The sequence below is a fragment of the Tupaia chinensis genome, unplaced genomic scaffold, assembly GCF_000334495.1.
Source record: "Tupaia chinensis unplaced genomic scaffold, TupChi_1.0 Scaffold000104_1, whole genome shotgun sequence".
In the NCBI taxonomy this organism is placed as follows: domain Eukaryota; kingdom Metazoa; phylum Chordata; class Mammalia; order Scandentia; family Tupaiidae; genus Tupaia; species Tupaia belangeri.
In genome coordinates, this window is record NW_006159568.1 from 518,126 (window position 1) to 542,020 (window position 23,895).

At 47.7% G+C, this 23,895-nt stretch overlaps 1 protein-coding gene across 1 annotated transcript in view; it reads left to right on the forward strand.

The window, feature by feature from the left end:
* The first annotated feature begins 53 nt into the window (after window positions 1–53).
* Window positions 54–23,895, forward strand: part of TBC1D2 (TBC1 domain family member 2) — a 55,960-nt gene continuing 32,118 nt past the window's right edge. The window contains 4 exon segments of the mRNA XM_014585998.2: window positions 54–588; window positions 3,936–4,077; window positions 10,665–10,812; window positions 20,441–20,574. Coding sequence (XP_014441484.1) covers window positions 214–588; window positions 3,936–4,077; window positions 10,665–10,812; window positions 20,441–20,574 — 799 coding nt within the window. The 5' untranslated portion in view covers window positions 54–213.

A 23,895-nucleotide genomic window follows, 5' to 3' on the forward strand; every position in this document is an offset into this window, starting at 1 on the left:
CAGGGACGAATGTGAGGACGGGTGTCAGTGGGCGTGAGGGCCATGCCAGCCGCCTCAACTTGGGTTTGCGGTGTTTTAGGTGCTCTTGCCGCCGTCAGCCGCGTCCACCGCCCGCCCCGCCCTGCTCAGGTAGCTCCTTCTTGGAAGGTGCGGGCTGAGTCTCCAGGTTTGTCCCGGTGGTCCGGTGGACCCATTCCTTCCGCAGTCGCCGCTATGGAGGGCGCCCCGGAGGACGTCCCGGAGTCTGGCTCCTCTGCCCCCGCGTCCGAAGAGCCTGCGGGCTTGGCCAGGGGCCCCGAGGTGTTGCCTCCCGAGGAATCGGACGGCTGCGCCCGGCCGCTGGAGACTGGCCCCAAGAAACTCTGTGGATACTTAAGTAAGTTTGGCGGCAAAGGGCCCATCCGGGGCTGGAAGTCCCGCTGGTTCTTCTACGACGAAAGGAAATGTCACCTGTATTATTCGCGGACCGCGCAGGATGCTAATCCTTTGGACAGCATCGACCTCTCCTGTGCGATCTTTGACTGTAAAGCGGACTCTGAGGAGGGGATTTTCGAAATCAAGACTCCCAGCCGAGTTATCACCCTGAAGGTAAATGGAACGTTTTTCTCCGTTCCAGCCCGTGTCAGGTCTCAGTTCTCAGGGCACGGCCGAGGGTGGGTGGGTGAGCACGGTAAGTTTACTTGAGTGGTGGTCGGTGATCGCCATTGGAACGCTGTGCTTTCGAAAGCGCATTCACACTCATTTCCTCATTGGGTCCCACAGGCAGGGATGACTGACCCATTAGATGGATCAAGAGACTGAGTCATAGGAGTTTGTATGATTTGCCTGAGGTCACACATCTAAAGTGGTGGGGTCCACACTTGGAATCCTGTCGTCTTTCTATCCCTCAAGGTTGTATCAAAACTCCCAACGTTTGGGTGTGTCTTTTTAAAAATGCAATCTTTGCCACCTCCTCTTAAGGCCAGAACTCTGATTCACTCTTTCTTGGTGTTTTAGCCAAGGAAAGTGAATGCTGATAAAACGTTGGCAGCAATTGGAAAGATAAACACTGTAGGTTTCGCTGATCAGCTTCAGTTGCTCATCTAGGCACGTCTAAACCTGTTTTCCCATCAGCAGCAAAGGATACATTTTGTTTTATCATCAGGTTTAACCCACAAAGCCCGAAGCAGTGGAAAGTACTTTGAAATCTGACAGGCTCAGATTCAAATTGCACATTTGCTACTTACTGGCTGTGTGACCCTGGGTAAGTTACTGAACCTTTCAGAATGGAGGTGGTTTTGTAAGCATTTGGCACCTCACAGGCACCTAATTAATTGTCGAATTAATCCTGGCACCTGGAATATGGCCTGGCACTTAATGGTAGTTAATAAATATTTGTTGAATGGACACAGGGTGTGGGAATCAAGGTCAGAATGCCCATGTCAAGAGGAGGCATCCCATAACTTAACTGAAAAGACAGATCTGAGCTAAGCAACCAGAGGGAGCCAGAGAAGAGTGTGCCAGGGAGGTAGCCTCCCCACCCCATGCCCGTCGTCCCAGCCCTCCACGCCCACCGCCAGCTAACTGAGTATCTGTGGATGCCCACAGCTTTGGTTCCCCTCGACTGGCCGAGGTTGGCCAGTGAGCAGGCTGAGGAACAGTTAAAGTTACAGGAAAGGAATTCAGGCCCTGGAATGCATTTTAGGCACCATGTGATTCTCACATGGTTCTCAGGTCTTGTGTCACCTTCTGCAAGTTGAGTGCTGTGCAGAAAGTCTCAATCATGGTTTTTACTCCTCCATCAGTCCACCTGTGTGCCTGGCTCTGTGCTAGGCTCTGGGGCTTGGATCCAAATCAAACCTACCCCCCAAGAGCTCAGACAGGTTCAGGGTTGGTGGGAGAGACTGATGGGAAGCTGGCACTCACACTAAGACGTCCTGTAGAGACACCGTCCTAAGTCTGTACAAGAAAACCGTGGTGACAGGAGGGGTCCGCTTCACCCAGTGGAAGGGGCTATCCAGAAAGGTATCATGGGGGACGGGTGATGCCTGAGGCTTGGAAGAAGAGAGAGGTTTCTGACAAGTAGACAAGAGGGAGAAGGGTGTTCCAGGCTGAGAGAGCCCTGCGACCTAAGTTAGGAAAACATGACATAGCTCTTCATGTCCAGGCAGATCACAGCCTGCAGCATGGTGGGGACCAAAAAGATGGAGTTGGAGAGCAGAGCCCGGGCGCCAGGCCTTGGGAGTTAGGCCAGGGAGCTAGGACTTTGTCCTGCAGGCCGTGGAAAGCTGTTAAGGAGCCTTAAGCAAGGAAGTGCTGTGAAATTAGAATGTTTCCGCAGCTCAGTCTGGCTATTGGGCAGAGAACAAATTAGCTGAAGGCAAGGCTGGGCCTCAGGGAGCCCATCAGGTGACCAGTGGCTGCACTGGAGCTGTGCTGGGGGCAGGGGACAAATGGAGGTGACCTGGGATGTTGGAGGATGGGATATGGAGAGACAGCTGGAAGAACTGCAGACCACAGGTTTGGTCAGGCACTGGCAGGAGGAACCCAGAGTGACAGCATACAGGACATCCACATCTGCATCCCCCTCAGTAGACTGGCAAGTCCTAAGAGGACAGCGACCATGTGTGTGGCTCACCGCAGTATTGCCAGGGCCTAACCCAGTGCGACACATACAGTATACACTTGAATTCAATGAATTCGTCAGTGCGGTGTTCAGGTTGCCTGAAGCCGCTCAGCAGTAAGGGCATGGTGAAGCCCTGGGAGGGGCAGATGCCTCTCGAGGAATGTGTATGGTAAGAGGAGACAGACTGGTGGCATTGTTCTATCTTCCTGTTACCTGCACAGCAGGCGGAGGGCCTCTTTCATGGAGCCACTGGCCTGGCCCACACCTCACCTGCTGAATTCTCTAGAGGCAGAGCTTTCTCTGGATGCCACGAACCTACTGCTCTTGTCACCTGGCCTTGGTCGCGGGCAGCTCTGTGAGGCTCACCGTCCACTCTCTGTGAGCTTCTCGTCTTCTGTACCCACCTCACTGCCTTCTTGACCTTAGCCACAGATCTCCTGGCCCTGAATTACAGCTAAGCTCTGGTCCCACGTTGTGGCCAGGGTTCGGGGACTGACTCTACTGCCACATGGCTCGGCGACTAAAGCCTTGGTTTCTCCATGTATAGAAAGGACTGACCTGCCTTGCCTCCTTCCTGGAGAATCAAGTTACTGGATGTAAAAGTGGGTATGTAGGCCGCCCGTGCTGGGAGACCAGCAACCAGCATTTACTGTTAACTCGTTTGAAGTGCCAGGGTGCCTGGAAGAAGTCACTTGTCCCCGTGTGCTTTCCAGTCCCCATTTATCTCCCGTGATCTCATTGTCAGAGCAGGAGGGATGACCCCCAGTCCACAAAAAGACATCCGAGACTTGGCGATGTCATACGGATGCCAAGGATGGCTGGAAGAACTGCCAAGGGCCTGGTTAGGTCAGGATGAGCACATGGGACATCCAGGTATACACACCCCTGAACATACGTGGTCCCTGTCCTCTGGGAACTTGCCAGTCTGCTGTGGGGAACTACCAAGTCCGAGTTCCAGAGTTCCCTCTCATAGCATCTCCTAAGTCCTCTACCAATGAGCATGTTTGAGCAGCTACTGCGTGTCGAGTACCACGTGAGGCACTTTACTTCACTAATCTCATTTCATTGTCATAACCACTCTGTGAAACGGGTCTTATTGTCCTCATAGTTCAGATAAGCAGGCCCAGAGAAGTTAAGAAACTTCTGAGTGGGAGACCAGAGCCTAATTATCTTCTGTGGCCAAGAGGCGTGTTCAGAGGTGGGTGCGTATCCAAATTGTTCTTTCTGGGAAGGGGAGAGTGTGTAAGTCTCCTGCCACCTTCCCCATATACCATACCCTTTGTCACCCTGCAGGCATGAAGCCTTGCCAACTAATCCTTGTGCTTCTCAGGCCGCCACCAAGCAAGCCATGCTGTACTGGCTGCAGCAGCTGCAGATGAAGCGCTGGGAGTTCCACAACAGCCCACCTGTGCCTCCCGCTACCCCTGACACCGCCCCAGCTGGGAACGGACTCACCCTGCACCTCGAGCTAGGTACCCAACGGGCTGGCCTATTGCATACACACCCGGGATTCTGGTGACCAACCTTCTCCACCCCTGTAGGAGTGAGTGAGAGGAGCCCTCTGCCAGGGAAGCACAGAGCCAGGGATGTGACTCTAGATTAGTGAGAGCAAGAATATGGGCTCTGAGACCAGGCTGTCTGTGTTCAAATCCTAATCCTGCGTGACTTTTGGCAAGTTGCTTAACTTTCCTGAGCATCCATTTCCTTCCCTGTAAGATGAGGTTAATAAATTATACCTGCTTCTTAGGGTATTAGGGAGATTAAATTAACCCATCACCTAAAATGGTTAGAACAATGGCTGTACGTACCAGAGCCCAGTAAACATCATTGGTGTCCTTGTCAGCCTCCTCCCTCTAGCCCTTAAGGGTGGGGACCATCTCTTTGTCACCTGTGTCCCCAGTCCTGGCTCCCTGTTGGGCACACTGGCTATTTGCAGAGTGAATGTGTGAGTGAATATATTGAATTTTATAATTAAATGAGGAAAAGCGTGTATAGCCCTTAGCATATATGTCAGGCAGAGAGTAAGTGCTCCACACCCACACATGGCAGCTGTCCTAATCATGCTGTTATTATGTGTTTGTGTGTGTATACATGATTGCTGTCATAATAGCACACACACCGACACACACAGACTGTGACGATGATAATAGCTGCCCATCTCTTTGTTAATAACATTCATCAGTCGTTTCTGCAGGGAACCTTTCGGAGGGTTTCTTTGCTTCTGCACTTGTGCTCTAGCTGTCAGTCCGCAGTGGCTCTGCAGCCCCAGCTGTGCAGATATTGCAGCCTGAGCTGTCACACTTGCTGAAGGTTAGCCTCAGACTGGAAGTGAGGAGGACCCCTACTCCCCACTAGCAGAATTCCTGAGTCTCTTGAACTGAACTTTGACCAACCAGATTATTGGAAGTGTGACTCTGGGATCTCATAGACCTCTTCTGCTGTGGCAGCCTGGCCCAAGTTCTCAAATCCTGTGGCTTTGCTTCAGCACGTGCACTGAGTCTCCTTCTGGGTCAGCCCCTGTTATGGGCACAGAGATGGGGGCAGGGCGCAGATAGTTGCCATGATGATTAGGGTGCCAGTCTCCCCAGAAAAATGCCGGTGGGAGGCTCAGGAAGCGGATGTGAGCCGCTCCTCATGGATCCTCTATCCACAGCGAGCCTGCACCCTCCCAAGCCAGACTCAGGGCCTGTGCAGCACCTCCAGCCCGCCCAGAAAGCCATTTCTGGAGTCTCAGGGAAGCTAGCAATCCTGGATTCGCTGTCTGGAGCAGGCTGCCTCACCTCTCCAGTCTCCACCCTGCCTGAGGAAGCAGAGATTGCTCCCAGGACTGCAGAAACTCCTGACCCACATCTGACTTTGAGTCACAGGGGCTCCATCTTGCAGAAAGTGTCTCGTCACTGCCCTTGAGCAGTCTACAAGGCATGTTCTCTATGGCTTTTAGTCATTGATAACCTTCTTTTATACCCCACCTAAACAATGGTCTTCACAGAGCCAAGAAGGATCAAAGGGAAGCCAATAGATTTGCAGTAACCATAACACGTTGCCAAAGCAGGCTACCATTTACCAAGGGCTTTTGTAGATGTGTACCATCATTCAAATATGCACAGTGTAATGATGGTGCTCTTACACTTTGTGTGCTTCATCTTATTTAATCTTCACCATCTCATGAGCTAATTGTGCTATTCCTATTTCACATAAGAGGAAACTGAGTCTCACAGAGGCCAAGGACCTACACCAGGTCACATAGTCAGAAAATGTTAATGCTGAAATTTATTCTGTTTGTGTGTGTATACAAAGCACAGGAGGCAGCCAGCCTCCTCCATGGCCCTCCAGAGAAGCAGCAGCCTCTTGGCTCAAACCCTTTTATGTCTCGGCAATAACATCTTCCCACTGGCAATGGGCTAGAGACTCAGGCAAAGAATATTTACAAATTGGGACCAGCAGATGCCATAATGGCTACATCACTGGACTTCCATGTAGTCGACCGCAGTTCGAGTCCTGGACCTGGTGGGTTAAACTCAACCTGGACACAGGTGCATGTGTGCACAAGATCCCAAGAGGAAAATGGAGAAGAATGGATTGTGGTGTGGCCATCCCCTCTTGGTGTGTGTGTGTGTGGGGGGGTGATTCCTCGCTTTCTGTTTCTCTCACATACACCCTATAGCAAAAACCTCTAAAGAAAAAAAAAAGAAGAAGAAGAATAGTTACGAATAAATCTGCAGAAGACTCTGTAATTACCTCACTGAGGCCATTTCTCCAGGCTAGAGAGGGGCCCAGAGGCTGCAGACCAGTGCCTTGAGTCATCAATTCTATTTTGCGGCCCCTCCATCTTAGAACGATCTGCTTGTTTAAAAACCTGCTTTGAAAAGCCACACAGTTTGGGGGGAAAAGCAAAAGTGAGGAGCTGCTTATGATTTTATGACTATGTCACCTGCTAGCTTTGACCTTGGCCATGCGACTCGCCTTCTCCAAGCTACTATTTCCTCATTGGTAGAACCAACCAGTGGTGATGCTTAACCCACCATACTTAGTTCTGTGGCCTCAGAGTAGCTTGAGGGCCACAGGTAGGGGTCATAGGAAAACAGGTAATGATAATTAGCGAAATACTTGCTAAGATATTAAAACCTTAGACCAATAGGATTTTTTTTTTTTTGGAGAGGTTTTTGCTATAGGGCGCATGCACTCGCCAGACAGACAGAGAGACAGAAAGCGAGAAATCATCCCCCAGAGGGGATGGCCACGCCGCAATCCCTTCTCCTCCATTCTCCTCTCGGGATCTTGGGCATGCATGCACACGCGCCCGGCGTGAGTTTTAAGGCACTGGGTCCGGGATGCAAACCACGGTCGACTACATGGGAGTCCAGCGACATAACCGGTACGTTAACTTCTGGTCCGACCAATAGGAATTTTTATCTTTACTCTGAACAAGAAAAAATAAAGATAGTTAAAGTATCGATAAACAAGAAAATCTTACTTGTTTTGAATCAGCTCAAAACCTGGACTAAAGTCTACTGTGAAAGATGAGAATCCATAGTATGAGGCTTTATGTTTTTGTTGCCGTTTTCAGTTTTCTGGTATAGGGTGTCTGCACTCACCCGAGAGAGACAGAGAAGGAAAGTGAGAAGTCACCCCTTCCCAGGGAAATGGCCACACTGCAATCCCACTTTCTCCATTCTTCTGTTGGGATTTTGGGCATTCATGTACACGTACCTGGTATGATTTTCAAGCTGCTGGGTCTGGGACTCAAACTGTGCAGTCAGCCATGTGGGATCCATCCACCTGGCACAAGGCTTTATGTTTTCTAAACATTTTCATAGACTTTAACTCTCAGGAAGACGTTTTTGGTTTGTTTTGTTTTGTTTTGTTTTGTTTTGTTTTGTTTTGCTGTAAGATGCGTGCATGCACCAGAAAGACAGAGAGCGTATCCTTTCTATTTTCATAAAGTGATTTCCAGGTCACAGAACCCTGGCCTGTTTCTGTGGAGAGGGCTCTGTGAAGCCTCAGCCAAGTGCAGTACTTCGGACTCCTGCTCCAATCCCCAGGGCTCTGGGCTTAGTCAGATGAGGTCTAGCCTCTTAGCCACATCCACTCCTGTTTGGCCTTCCCAACCCCATCACCCCTAGGTCCCTCGCTCCATGCCTGCTCGGCCCTGGATCTGGAACCCTGGCTGTTGCATAGGACTGTCCTTCCTTGCTCCTCCTGCAGGGCTAAATCAACTCTGGCCCCAGGGCCCACTCCAGTGCCCCTCCTCTAGGAAGTCTTACCTGGCTTGAGTCGGAAGGACTCTTGTCTTCATCTCCATCTCCCTGAACTGTCCACCAGGCTAGCCCCCGGTGTTCCCAAGGCGGGCACTTCCTCCCTGCTCCTTAGGCTATGAGCTTCCTGATCCTTCGCTCATCCCAGTTTCTCCAGCGCCACGTGGAGGGCCGAGTGTACACCAGTGTGTGTTTTGTGAGAGGGCGAATTGAAGAGCTTACGGTGTTGCCAGATACTGGCCAGCCTGCCAGGTCTGAGGGAGCCTGTGAGGAATTAACAAGTGTGTTGTCCTGTGTGACTGCTTGCAAAGTGTGTTTTCTTAAGTCATTGAACGGTTCTCCCTGGCCACCACCATTGTGCTTGGTTTTCTATCCACACCCTGTTTACAGACGTAGGGCAAGAATAAATTTTCTCCACTTTAGTAAAAAGACTCTGAGTAAAAGGGTCAGCTGCCCCATGACTCCAGAGGTGCCTACTTACGATCATACCACACCTGGGGCTGGCAGGCGACGTGGTGGTTAAGGGCGCTGGGCTCCCATGTGACTGACCGCAGTTCAAGTCCCAGACCTGGTGGCTTGCTTTCTCACCTTCTCTCTCTCTCTTACTCTGTCCCTCTCTAGTCAAATTAAAATGCATAAATAAGTAAAGTTAAATAAACTAATTCTTAAAAAATATCATAAGTAGTCCTGATTCTTTTCCACTTTTTCTAACATTCAAAACTAACTTCTAAATGTGTCACCTCTTTTATCCTTCTTTATTTAAAAAAAAAAAATGATTTTATTTAACTTTATTTATTTATGTGTTTATTTATTTATTTTTAATTTGACCAGAGAGGGACAGAGTTGAGAGAGAAAATGAGAGAGAAAGAGAGGGAAAGTGAGAAAGCAGTCTGCCAGGCCCAGGGCTCGAACCCTGGTCGGCCGTATGGTAGTCCATCGACCTCAACCACCACACCACCTGCCGACCCCATATGCTTCAAATAATGTTTGGGTCTTGAAGCCTCTTAACATTAAACTTTCTCTTTTATAAGAGTGAGATATAAAGAGGCATTTTGACAGGGTCTCTCCTGCTGCAGCCCTCCTGCCCCAGCTTCCCATTTAGCTAGGACTACAGGCACGTGCCACCATGTTTACAATGGCCCAGGATCCCAGCCTGGGCTGTCCATGTGGTGCCTTACCATCCGTGCTGCTGCCGCTGGGCCACAACTAAACATTTCAAGGTCACTCACTGTTGAAGAATCATTGTTTAAACAACATTTGGAAAACAGAAGGAAAAGCAGAAGAAAAAGTACCCGTAGTCCTATCGCCCAGGGATAGACAGTGTTAACAGTGCTCTATGACCTCCTGCCCCCACCACCACTTTCTTTCAACCTATTGTGGACTATGTAGTAAAACATGTCCTGCTTGGCTTTCTGGTACTCAGTATTGTGACCCTAACATGTTTCCAAATCTCTGTAAACACCTATTTTTAATCACTATATTTCTCTTTTTTTTTTTTTTTTTTGAGAGATTTTCACTGTAGGGCGCGTGCGCTTGCCAGACAGACAGAGAGAGACATAGAGACAGAAAGCGAGAAATCACCCCCCAGGGGGGATGGTCACGCCGCAATCCCTTCTCCTCCATTCTCCTCTCGGGATCTTGGACACGCACGCACACGCGCCCGGTGTGAGTTTTAAGCCACCGGGTCCGGGACACGAACCACGGTCGACTACGTGGGAATCCAGCGACATAGCCATTACGCTAACTGCTGGTTCCCACTATATTTCTCTTTATAAAAGTAACCTGTTTACTATGAAAATTTTGGGAAAAAAATCTTATCTTGCAGCTCTGACCTCTATTAAGACTTTGGAGGGGAGCCAGCAGGTGGCATGGTGGTTGAAGGCATTAGACTCCCACATGGCTGACCACGGTTCAAGTCCCAGACCTGGCAGCTTTCTCTCTCTCTCTCTTTCTCTCTCTCTCTCTCTCTCTCTGTGTGTGTGTGTGTGTGTGTGTGTGTCTCACTCTGGTCAAATTAAAAATAACAATAATGATAAAATGATAAATAATAAAATAAAATAATTCTTTAAAGAAAGATTTTGGAGTATATTTCTTTAAGACTTTTTCTATATAATTGTGTTCACACAGTTTTAATTCTTTTTATTGTACTATAAGGTGCGTGCACTCGCCTGACAGAAAGGGAAAGTGAAGCGCCCCCCACCCCAAGGGCCATGCCTCAGTCTCTTCATCTGGATTTTCTTCTTGGGATCTTGGGCACATATATACACATGCCTGGTGTGTTTTTTTCCAAGCCACCAGACTTGGGACTTGAACTGTATAGTCAGCTACGTGCGACCCAGCCACTTTAACCACTATTGCCACCAGCTGGCTTTTCACACTTACTATGATATCCTGTACACGTTCCCTGCATTCTTAAACATTCTTCATTAACAATAGTCCATGGTGTGAAGGCATCATGAATTAAGTTATTTTCAATTGGAGGCTATTGGAAACAATGCAACACTAACCTCTTAACACAAAAAGATTTTTCTGCATTTCAGACTTCTTTAGGATAGATTCCCAGATGCAGAATTATCTGTAGGTCTGCAAATTTTTAAAGAGTTTCCAAGAAAGATAAGCCAGCAAAATGCCCCCACTTTACCGGCCGCAGAACATTGGGAGAAAAGTCTCTTGCTGCTCCCCACCAGCAAGGCAGCTCCCCAGCTCCAGGCTTCTCCCAGTCAGGGACCCTGTAGCATCCCACCTGTGCAGTCCTTGCTAGTGCAGCGGCCTGGTGGTTAATCTGCCTTTCCTTTGTTCCCCAGGGCAAGAGGAGGAGGATCCGGAAGAGTTCCTGTGTCCCGTGAAAACACCCCCTGGGCTCGTGGGCGCTGCAGCTGCCTTCCAGCCAGCCCCTGCCATGCCCTTGGCCCTTCAGAATATTTCCCTCAAGCACCTGGGAACTGAAATACAGTGAGTACCAGTGGGGCCAGGGCCTGTCCAGGCTGTAAGTAGCCCCTCTGGGGTGCTTGTCCCAATATGACTTCCCTGAGAAAAGCTGGGCCAGGGGAGGGAATTATGGGCTTTATTTTCAATTAATGAGGGCATTACTTTAAAATATTACAGTTGTTATTCTGATTAAAGTAGTAAATGTGCATTGCAAAGAATCAAAAACACCTGGAAAGGTACACATTAAAAATTACCTATAATTCTGTTACCCAAACATTCTTTGCATCTGTTATCTCTCTTTCCTCTACATTTTATATATATATGTACACACGCGCACACACACACACACACACACAGAATTGAGATCATAGTAATGGTTTCACAAATGTCTATAGCAAATGCGCCGAATTACTCCCTTTTAATGTTACCCAGACAAACATTCTCAGCATCTGTTATCTCTCTTTCCTCTACATTTTATATATATATATGTACACACACGCACACACACACACACATACACACACACACACAGAATTCTTTTTGCTATAATGGTTTCACAAATGTCTATAGCAAATGCACCGAATTACTCCCTTTTAATATGAAATTTATAGTATGTTAATCATATCTCAATTACTTTTTTTACTTAATGTATTTTATATACACTTTCTCATTGTTGGACTTCATTTTATTTTATTTTTTTTATTTACTTATTTTTTTGGAGAGGTCTTTTTGCTATAGGGCACATGTGCTCGCCAGAAAGACAGAGACAGAAAGACAGAAAGCGGAAAATTACTCTCCGGGAGGATGAGCACACCACAATCCCTTCTCCTCCATTCTCCTCTCGGGATCTTGGGCACACATGCATAGGCACCTGGCGTGAGTTTAAGCCACCAGGTCCAGGGACTCGAACTGCAGTCGACTACATGGGAATCCAGCGACATAGCCATTACGCCAACTGCTGGTATCAATTGGGCTTCATTTTAAATAGCCCTGAAGATGGGCTTTGAAGCCAGATTGCCAGGGTTTGCATCTGGCTCCCTCTGTCATGGGCTGTGCTGCCCTCGGCAAGTTGTTTAATTTCTCTGTGCTGCACTTACCTTAGTAGTAAGTATGAATACAGCAGTGCTTGCTTTGTAAGGTTATTGTGCATCTTAAAAGGGTTAGTGCACACAAGCTGCTCTAGAACTGTTCTTGGCAATTATAAGCACACAGTACATATGAGCTACTGGGACCAGCAGATGGCATAATGATTACATTGGTGGACTCCCACATAGTTGACTGAGGTTCAAGTCCCGGACCTGGCAGCTTGAAACTCACACTGGGCATGTGCATGCAAGCCCAAAGTTTCAAGAAGAGCGTGAAGGAGAAGGGATTGCAGCGTGGCCATCCCCGTTGGGAGAGGGGTTCTTTTTTGCTTTCTCTCCCTCTCTCTCTCTCTGTCTCTCTGGCAAGCACATGTGCCCTATAAAAATCTCTAATAAATAAATTACATATGAGCTGTTGGCCAGTGTTAGTGCTTTAGATGAAAGAAGGAAGTTTTAGGAATCCAGACTATACCCAGTACTGATCCTGTTTGGGCCCTTATTTTCTATGTTGTCTGGGACCTCTTAGAAGGCAGAACTAATTTGGATAGGGACCCCTGGCTTGTGCAACTCAGGCAAACTAGTTTCCTCTGCTGGCTTCAGTGTTTATGTGCTTGGGTGGCAGGAGGGTGGTGATGCCCTTCTCCAGAGAGAAGCAGGTTTAAGGAAAAGGCAGTAAGTGTCTTCTGAGGCCTGCTGGCTGGAGGTAGAACTACCCCAACAGGGTCTTGGAGCCCAGGAGAGACACCTGAGCTGGAAAGAGGCTTGAGAGGGACTGGTTGAGACCTACAGGGTGCATGGATGAGGAGGTCCCCTGCAGGAGCTGAGGCACCCTGCTTGCCAGGGTGAAGAGAAGGCCTAAAAAGGCCAGCCAGCGTGCACCCAGGGCAGTCTTACCAGGATTAAGCCAAGTTCGTGCCTGATGGAGGCTGGCACAGCAGAAGTGGAACAGAGAGAATGCAGAGAGCAGGAAAGGAAATTGCAGAGAAGCAGTCACTTCCCTCCTGTCACTTATCAAGCCCACAGCAAATGTAAGAGTGTTGCAAGCATGCCCTGGGGTGTGAGAGCTGCAGACAACTGGCAGGTCAGGGTTGCCTTGTGTCCTGCACCCCGTTACCCTGGCTGGTCTTGGAGCTTGCTACTGGAGCCGTTGAGAGCCTGGGACAGACTCTGGGGAAGCTTCCTGGGCACTGGGCTGGGTGCTCACACTCTCGCTGAGTTGTCTGGAGTGGTAGCAGATGTGGTGCAGTTCTCAGTCTCTGGAGTTAGACATACAGGTGTGTTGCTTAGCCCACCATGTACTCGCTCTTTGACTTGGTTACTGGCTTTTTTGTTTGTTTATTTTTTTGTCATAGGGTGTGTACATTTGCCAGAGAGAGACAGAGAGGGAATGTGAGAAATCACCCCCCCATGAGGATGGCCATGCTTCAGTCCCTTCTCCTCCATTCTCCTCTTGGGATTTTAGGCATGCAGGCACACATGCCCAGCATAAGTCTCATGCCACCTGGTCCAGGAAACTGCAGTTGGCCATCTGGAGGTCCGGTGCCTTAAACACCTTGCCACCTGCTGGCCCCCTTGGTTGTTGTCTTAATCTGCTTTGTGCTGCTGTGACAGAATACTACAGACTGGGTAGTTTATGCAGAAAATTAATTTTGGACTGACTCCATGGTACATTGGTAATAGGCTGCTCAAGAGGAGCCAGATCCCATGGTGACCATGACCCGAGTTCCAGGCCTGGTCAGCATGAAGCACACTGAGCACCCATGTGAGTGCCCAGGATCCGACAGGCTGGAGGGCTGGAGGAAGGAGATCAGCATGACCAGACCCCGTGGAGGCTGCTTCTCTCTCTCACGCCCTCTCTCTCGCATATGCACATACATGCTCTGCCATGAGTGAAAAAAAAAAATAAAAAGAAAAGAAATTTCTTTGGCTCCTGGTTCTGGAGGCTGGGAAGTTCAGGTGCCAGCACATAGGGAGGGCCTTTGCACTGGATCATCCCATGGCAGGAGGTGGAAGAGCAAATGAATGTGCAAAACAGAAAGAGGGAGGAGGCCAGACTTAGCCTTTGATCAGGAGTCTAATCCCGCAAGAAGTAACCCGTCTCGTTCTCAGAGCAAGCAGCCTGTTCTCTCAATAAACTATCCCCCTAATCACCTCTTAAAGGTCCCACCTCCCTGGAAATTACACTCATTTCATTGTAGTATAAGTTTCTGTCACGTGAACTTTGGGGAGCACGTTCAAACCATAGCAGTTATTTACCCTCTCTGAATCTCAGTTTTCTCTGTCCAGTGAGGGTGGTAACAGTACTTAGTTCAGTGGGCTGTTGTGAGGATGAAATGAAAGGAGTGCATTGTAGTGTTTAGCTTAGAACTTGGCCCATAGGAAGGCCTAGGTTTGTTCTGTGTTCATCATCCCCGTTGCAGATGAGGAAATCAGGGCTTACTCAAGGTTGTCCTTCCAGAACACATCTGTGTGGCTACCACCCTGCTCTAGCCAGACCTTTCAGATTTGTAGCTAAGCCTGCAGAGAAAATGGTCTACAAACTACTCCAAACAAAGTAAATAAATTTGTGAAATGGAGATGCCTCTTCCAGGCACAGTGCTTTAGCTGGGTTCTTGCCGCCTAAGCTATGTCAGAAGGTAGTGAGCGCCTCACCTCCAGAGAAGTGTGCTTGGGCCTAGAAGGCCCTTCAATGCCTTAAGCTTGAGATTTCTATGTCCTTACACCCCAAGGATGACTTCTTGTGAGCTTCAGGGCATAGACGGGCAGTTTCTGGCCAAGGGGAAGTGTGGCCAAGGGGAAGTGTGGGCAGCAGTGAGGATGGCCCCACGAAGCCAGTGCCTCTGGCTACAGGGATGTGTTCCTGGGTCCTTCTCCAACTCATGTGGTTTGTGAAATCCATGTAATGGCTCAGCAGAGAAACAACACAAAGTGATATTCCGTAAATAGCAGTGCCCATCATGATCATCACTGTTCGTTTGTTTGTTTCAATGTGACCATCACCCTTTTCTTCTTAGGTGGGGAAAGTAAGAACTAGCAAGGAGAAGTGACCAGCCCAAGGAGTAAGAGGCTCTTTATAGCAGGACCTTAGCAATAATAGAGCAAAGAGTTAGGGACCAAATTTCAAGGTCAGGTGTTGGGAGTGCTGAGTTCTAATTTCATCCTGATGAATTTTCCCTTGTACTGTATGTAAAAGTGCAGTCTCATTTCTTTCTTATTCTGGACCTACCTATACCAAAAAGCTGAATTTTTTAAAAATTTTTAATTTAATTTAAGTTTATTTATGATTATTACGATGATTTAATTTTCTATAGGGCATGTGCACTTACCAGAGAGAAATGAAAGAGAGGGAAATGAGAGAGAGAGAGAAAGTGAGAAAGCAAACCAAACTGCCAGGTCTGGGACTCAAATGGTGGTTGACCATGTGGAGTCCAGTGCCTCAACCACTGCGCCACCTGCTGGCCCTGCTGGATTTTGTTTTAAAATTAATTCAGGCCCAATTGAGAGAAAGAGAGAGAGGCATCTTCCCCAGGGCTTGGTCACACTGTGATCTTCTTCCTGCCCTCTGACCTGACAGGATCATAGGCACATGTGCATATGCCCATCATGTTTTCAAGCCAACCAGGCTGGGGACTCAAGCTGCCATGGAGTCATGTGGCTTCCAGTTCCACAGTCCAGTATGTTGGCTGACTGCACCATGGAGGCTGGACCTCACTTTCATTCTTAACAGTTTTACAGGGTATAAAATTCTTAGCACACCAATTAAATTTTTCCTGTGTCTCGTGGCTCCCATTGTTGCTGTAGTAAAGTTGGCGTAACAGTCTAAATGTCATTCCTCTGCATGTCACCTGTCTGACAACTTTAAAATTTGAGGGATTTTTTTTTTTTTTTTGTCTCTGACACAGATTTTCCTTAATATCTTCCTGCCTGGAGGCTGGCCTCATAGTGCAGTGGTTAAGTGCTATGTGTAGGGAGCTAGAATCCACCTGGCTGATTGCAGGTTTTTGGTTTTTGTTTTTTGCTATAGGGCACATGTGCTTGCCGGAAAGACAGAGAGAGCAAAGAGACAGAGAGACAGAAAGTGAGAAATCAGCTCCCCCACCCCCAGGGGTGATGGCCATGCCACAATCCCTCCTCCAGATCTTGGGATCTTGGGCATGCACATATGTGCCTGGCATGAGTTTTAAGGCACTGAGTTCAGGACTCGAACCACGGTTGACTACATGTGACTCCAGCAATGTAATCATTATACCATCTGTTGGTCTCCACAATCTCTTTTTTTAACAGGGTCTCATAGTAATTCTTTTTTTTTCTCTTTTAGTTTTTGTTTGTTTGTTTGTTTGCTGTAGGGTACATTCATTCACCAAAAAGAGACAGAGAGAGGGAAAGTGAGAAATCACCCTGGTGGGGTGGGGGGGGGTGGCCATGCCACAGTCCCTTCTCCTTCATTCTCCTCTCAGGATTTTGGGCACATATGCACAGGCGCCCAGTGTGCTTTTCAAGCCTCCGGGTCCAGGACTTGAACTATGGTTACTCATGTGGGAGTCCAGTGCCTTAACCACCATGCCGCATACTGACCCCAGTAATCTCCATATCTTTCTACTTCTTTGTTTTATTTATCTCTGATGACTGAGTGCTGGGTAATGTATTTACATCTATCTTTTAGTTCATTGATTTTCCCATCATGTCCGATTTGATGTTTAATAATTCAGAGGTTTTTTTGTGTTTTTGCTTTTGTTTTTATTTTTGATTTGCTATAGGGCGCGTGTGCATGCCTGAGAGAGACACGCACAGAGGGAGGGAGGGAAAGTGAGAAAGCACTCCTCAGGAAGGATGGCCAATCTGCAAACCCTTCTTTTCTGTTCTCTTGGGATTTGGGGCATGCATGTACATGCGCCTGGCATGTTTTTCAAGCCACTGTGTTTGGGACTCAAACCACATAGTCAGCTGTGTGCAATCCATCTGCCTTAACCACCTAGCTGACTCCTGAGTTTTATATGATATAAACTATATATGAAATGATTATAGTTTACAGTTCTATAAATTCTACTTGATTCTTTTTCAAATATGCCTATTTTTATAGTCTACATTCCATGATTGTTTTATTTCTTAATTTAATAGTTATCTTATAATCACTATCCAATAATTTCACTACTTAAAGTCTTTGTAATCTAATAACTCCGCTATTTTAAGTCTTAATTATGCCATTTGCTGCTGTTCTGACTTTCATTATTTCCTTGTGTGTTCAGTAATGTTATAGTATGTATTCATCTTTTGTTCCCCTTTATTTATAGGATTCCTGGGGTTGCATTGGTTGAGGATACTTCCCATTATAGAAAGTTGTATTAACCTGGGAGTGTCACCAAGCTAGACCATTTTAATTTTGGTTTGAGATTTCCTAGTAATATAAATTCAAACTCCAAATGCACATGAAGAAAGGTCTATGCTTTCAAGTTTTCATTTTTGTTTTTTTAACACCTAAAGTGCCTTTACCCAGAATTTCCTTATGCTAATTTTGTCAATAGGCATTTTATTTCTAACATATCTTCAAGATAGGTATGAACTTTCAAGAGCCCCAGCTTTATGTAGGTATCTCAATTTTCATTTTTGCATGGATCCAAGACTTTGTTTCTTTTCCTCCCTTGCAGCCTCGGCTCTGGGTTTCTGGTATCAGCAGTTGATCTCTGTACAAGCGTATGCCCTAGTCAACTTTCACCACAATAATGCTGCAAACAAACCCCGCATAACTGAGTGCCATATAATAACAAGCATTTATTGCTCACACATGTGGGTTCAGCTGCTCTAGGCTAAGTTACCCAGGTCTTGGCTCCAAGTCATTGGTAGGATCTAGGTCTGTTCCGTGTATTTTCCATCTTCTAGGGGCCAGTGGCTTCCTGAGTCATGTGCATCTCATGACGAAGAGTAGGAGTGTAAGAAGGCAAGCCTTCCATACACGTTTTAAGCTTATTTTACACCCTGTCTGCTCACATCCAGTAGGCCAAAGCTCGTCAGTTGGCCACATCCATAGTCTGGAAAAAGGGAGGGTGGGGAACAGACAGTGGTGTGTGCAAGGCAGACCCACATGGGAAAGTTGTTGGATCCAATTGAGAGACCTTCGCATTTACCGGGCACATGCTTGCCCATAATCCAGGTTGGCTGGACCTAAGGGTGAATCACAGCATTAGGACTCTGTTGGGGGTGTTATATCTCTGTTTTTCCTATCTCCAGCTCTTCCACTCATAGAATGAATGGATAAACTTTAAAATTAAAAATAAATTTTTTTTCTTTTAAATGGGGCCAACAGTGGCATAGTGGTTGAGGCAGCTGGATCGCACATGGCTGACTGCATGGTTCGAGTCCCTGACCTGGTGACTTGAAAAATGCTCTGGGCATGTGTGCGTGTGTACCCAAAATCCCAAGAGGAGAATGGAAAAGGGACTGTGGAGTGGCCATCCCCTCTGTGGGGTGCTTCGTCACCTTCCCTCTGTCTCACTGGCTAACGTATGTACTCTATTGCTAAAATCTTTTTAATAAGAAGAACAGGAGGAAGTACTCTGCTCCTTTGGAGGTGTAGGAGGGGGAGTGAATATTTGCTGAACAGTAACCTGATCTATATTTTTATCTTCCTTTTTACTTCCCACTTAAGTTTCACATCTTTTTTCATGTTTAGTGCTTGGAAATTTCCCTTCCTTTCTTGGAACTTGGGCTCAGCATTCTAAACATTTGCTTTGTTTTTATTCAGCATTTAGGTATTTGTGGAATGAGGGTTTGTCTACCACGTTATACAAGCATACATCACCCAGAGCTTATCAACAAAGCCAGGTCCCCAACACAGTGTCCAGAATACAGACTTCTCTCACTTTTGATCACACTATTGTTGCCCTTCAAGTAAATGCCCTCTTAGTACAGTATTTTTCACATTGTTGACCATGACCACAATAAGAAATTCCTTTTTTTTTTTTAACTGTTGCTGTCGGATGTGTGTGCTCATTAGAGAAAAACAGAGAGAGAAGGAAAGTGAGAACTCCCCCTCGGGGGGTTGGGCACACCAGAATCCCATCTCTCTGCTCTCCTTGGGGACCTTGCAGATGCACCTTGCATGTTGCTCAAGCCTCCATGTCTTGAACTGTGGAGTCAGACATGTAAGATGCAGGGGCTTTAACCACAATGCCACCTCAGAGGCCCATCTCCTGGTCATTTTATTTATTTGTTTATTTTTACCATAGGGCATGTACTGTCACCAGAGAGGGAGAAAGAAAGAGAGGGAAAGTGAGAAATCTCCCATTTTTTATTATAGCTTAGTATATATATTTGTAATCCATAAGATACTAACCCCTGCTAAGTGGATGCAAATATTTTCTATTTCATTTTTTAATTGCTGGTCCTGATACTAAACTAACTTGACAGGTTACCAATGGGTCATAACCTACAGTGTGAAACACACTGATCTAGTGAATTTTTTTAATCATTTCCTCTTCCCTATTATAAATACTGGGACATGTCTATTCCCCCACACCCCCATAGGGCATGTGTACTCACTGGAGAGAAAGAAAGAGGGAAAGTGAGACATCACCCCCCAGAGGTGATGGCCAAGCTACAATCCCTTCTCCTCTATTCTCCTCATGGAATTTTGGGCATGCACATACCCGTGTCCAGCGTGACTTTCAGGCTACTGGGTTTGGGACTCAAACCATGGTCGGCCATATGGAAATCCAGGACCTTAACCACCACATTATCTGCTGGTGCTGGAATAAGTCTACTTATCTCTTTACAAGGGAAAGTGAATTCATTTGAGATGTCTTTTCACCTGGCTTATAAATTTCTCTGTGGTCTATGGCTTAGGCCAGCCTCTGCTGCGACCTAGTTCCTTTCTGCACACCGAACATGCATTGAACCTGCACTCCGGGCACGCACAACCCAGTGCCAGACCAGCAGGCATACTGGTAGGTTAGTGCTCAGTTCTTAAAGAAATGATGCCATGAGACTTCAGTCTAGACAAGTTCTTAGCCTGGATCCGAATTAGAGTAAGCTCCTTGCAGGTTATAAGATGATCAGTAGCGGCTGCAGAGAAGATACCTCTGAGCAGGGGAAGAGAGTGAGGGGAGAAGGAGGCCAGGAGATGTTTGCAATTTATCTCAGCAGAAATAGGGAGCCACTGATGGGTTTGGGGCCAGGTAGAGTAACAAGACAGATGAAGGTTTAGTGAAAGTTAATGAGACAAATTCCATGAGTCATTCCTTAAACACCATGTATTAAGCACTGTCTATATTTCAGGCATAGTTCTAGGCATTCTAGTTATGTTGGTGAACAGAACAGACAAGCATCCTGCCTCCTAGAACGTCTAGCCCCGGTGGCAGGGATTGTAGGTGAGGAAGTCAAGCTCACATCGCTTAAAAACCACATAGTGTGTTGGGAGATAAGTGAGAAAGAGCAAAGTGGGGAAATTGGGAGTGGGGTGCATCAGGTGGGGAGTCCAGAAAAGGGGTGTGCGGTGAGGCTGAGCTCCGGCAGCGGCAGTGGGAGGGGCAGGGTGGCAGGCTATCAGCCTCATACTCCTGTTCTCCTTTCAGAAACACGATGCACAACATCCGTGGCAACAAGCAGGCCCAAGGAACAGGCCACGGGCCTTCAGGGGAAGAGCCTCGGCAGAACAGGGAGTGTCAGAGGGAGGAACAGCCCCAGATTTCTGACCCGGGTACCCCAGGTGAGCCACTGTCTGGGCCTGAACTACCTTCAGAGACCAACCCCTGTGAATGTGTGTGTGTGTGTGTGCGTGTGTGTGCGTGTGTGTGCGTGTGTGTGCGTGTGTGTGCGTGTGTGTGCGTGTGTGTGCGTGTGTGTGCGTGTGTGTGCGTGTGTGTGCGTGTGTGTGCGTGTGTGTGCGTGTGTGTGCGTGTGTGTGCGTGTGTGTGCGTGTGTGTGCGTGTGTGTGCGTGTGTGTGCGTGTGTGTGCGTGTGTGTGCGTGTGTGTGTCTGTCTGTCTGTCGGGACAGCTAGAACAAAATACTGTGGACTATGTGGCTTGAAAAACAGAAGACATTTATTTATCCCAGTTGTGTGGAGGCCAGGAAGTCCAGGACCACGGTGCTGGTGGACCTGGTATCTGCCAGGGGCCGCTCCCTGGCTTCCAGATAGCTGCCTTCAGGCTACATCATCACATGACCAGACGAGAGAGCTCTGGTGTCTTTTTCTTCTGGTCAGGTCAGGAATCCTACTATGGGGGCCACACCCTCCTGAATTCATCTAAATCTAATGACCACAAAGGCCTCACCTCCTGATACAGTCACTGGGGGGATAAGGGCGTCCACGTGTGAGTATGGGGACAGGCCACAGCAGCATGTCAGAGACAGACTCTCCAGTTCGCACCTCCCAGGCCTCCAGAGGACTAGGAGCGCGGGATTTGTGTGTGTGTGAGTTAAAATATACTTAACAAAATTTAGCATGTTACCATTTTCAGGTTTATATTCGGTCGTCGGGAAAGTCATGACATATTTTTTCGTAGAAAAACAGAAAAATATGTCGTGACTTTCCTGACAACCGGATAGTTCAGTGCCGTAAAGCACATTCACATCGTTGTGCAGCCCTCACCATCTCCAGAACATGTTCATCAGTTCATCTTCCCAAACGGAAATGACTGGCAGTGATCCTTGAGTTCTAAAGGAAAATCTCTCTCTAGTTGTATTTTTTTCTTTACTTCTTTCTTACTTTTTTTTTTTTAATTAATAGGGAAAGGGTATAAAAATACCTGTCTTAGGAGGGCCAGACAGTGGCACAGTGATTAAGTGATACATGGGAATATTCTGGCTCATGTCTGGAGACCCCCGAAATTCACCAAGCGCACACGCGCCCATTATCCAGCCCTGGTGGGGGCTGGAGTGGATCATGGCATAAAATCCAGCTGGGGGAGGGGGGACCAGCAGTTGGTGTAATTGCTATGTCACTGGACTCCCATGTAGTCAACCGCAGTTCGAGTCCCGGACCTGGTGGCTTAAACTCATTCTAGGCTCATGTGCGTGTGTGCCCAAGATTCCGAGAGGAGAATGGAGAATGGATTGTGATGTGGCCATCCCCCCAGGGGGTAATTTCTCGCTTTCTGTCTTGCTCTGTCTTTCTGGCAAACACACACGCCCTATGGCAAAAACCTCTCAAAAAAAAAAAAAATCCAGTTGGGGGTGGTATCTCTGTCTGGCTCATGGAAGAGACAAATATACTTTATAAAAAAGGCCTGGTGGGGGCTAACTGGTGGCAACTAGATCACAAATGGCCTACTATACAGTTCGTGTCTCAGATCCAGAGGCTTGGAAAACACGCCGGGCACATGTGCATGTGTGCCAAGATCCTGAGAGGAGAATGGAGGAGAAGAGACTATGGCATGGCCATCCCCACTGGGCCGTGATTTCTCTCTCTCTCTCTCTCTCTCTCTCTCTCTCTCTTTCTCTGATGAGTGCATGCTCCCTGTGGCAAAAATCTAATTTTAATAAAAGGAAGCAGAATTTTTTCCAGCACTAAGGGCTGGAGCCTCATAACAGGCCTGGAATGTCCCATGTGTGAAAGCTCCTCCATGTCCCTTGACCACATAATCAGGCCATAGAGTATCCCTGATGGAGGATCCACAAGCCACACCCAGTCTCACCAGCCCACATCACAGGCATGTGTCTGTGTGTCCAGCATCCTCAGGGAGTCCGGGTACATGACCCCAGGACCTTTCCCATGTGGGTCTAGTTGCATTACTTCTATGCTATCGCCTGGCCTGAAACATTTTAACCTAGAAACAGGTGGTAGGAAACTAAGGCAGCATTGTGGGGGCTCATTAGCAGAGAGGCCCTCTAAGCTGTGCAGAAGTGAGTCTGGAAAAATGGCCTTTTAGAGCAGCTGATACCTGAGGACGTCCTCAGAGATCACAGTGAACAGCCCGGAGGTGAGTGTGGGGTTAAATCGATAAGAGTAGGAATACAACTAGCACTTGCATAGCAGTTATCTGTGCCAGGCGGCACTAAGCACTTTTTCTTTGGTAACAACTTTTTAGATATAATTCACATATCCCATAATTCACCCATTTGAAGTGTGTATTTCAGAGACTTTCAGTATATTGAGCTGAGCAGCCGTCACCACGATCAATTTTTAGAATACTTTATTACCCTAGAAAGAAACCCTGCACCCCTTAGCCCTCAACCCCAACCCCCTCCTCCCTCCAAGCACTAATCTGCTCTGCCTAGAGGGATGTGCCTGCTCTGGGCCTTTCTTGTGACCAGAATCTACACTGTGTGGACCTTTGTGACTGGCTTTTCGCTTCGCATGTGCTTCCCAAGTCCTACCCATGTGCAGTAGGCACTTGACCTCTGCTAGCCTACGCCATCCCGATGGCGGCCAGAACTGCAGATCCTTGTCACCCTCGTTGGATAAGTGAGGGAACTGAGGCAGGAAAAGTGGACTGACTTGCTCATAGCCACACAGTAAGTGTCAGAGAAGCATTCAGGCTGCTGCCTGAAGCCTCTTTTTCTAAGTCAGCCATTTTTCTCCCTATATCTGTATTGCATTGAAACCCGTCCCCCAAAGCAAAATCTAACACAGAGAGCACAGAGAGCCGCAGAGTCAAGGCCAGTGGGAGTCTGGGTTCCTCCTCTTCTTCCCCTTCCAGTTAGCCGTGAGACACTCCCATGAAATCCTAGGGCCCTGACTAAAATCTACCATCTCAGGCCTCGTTTTCTCCAACTCTAAAGTACGCACAGTAGTTCCTACCCTGCCTATCCTCAGGGTTGGTGGACAGGTTAGCTAGACTCTGATTGCAGAGTCTAACCAGATTCTGCTTAGATCTGGAACGAGACCATTCTCTTCTTGCCCCCAGCCAGGCTGAAGAATGTCTGATTCTTGGGACCAGCAGTTAGCATAATGGCTATGTCGCTGGACTCCCATGTAGTCGACCATGGGTCCTGGGCCTGGTGGCTTAAACTCACGCCCGACGCATGTGCATGCATGCCCAAGATTCCAAGAGGAGAATGGGGGAGAAGGGATTGTGGCGTGGCCA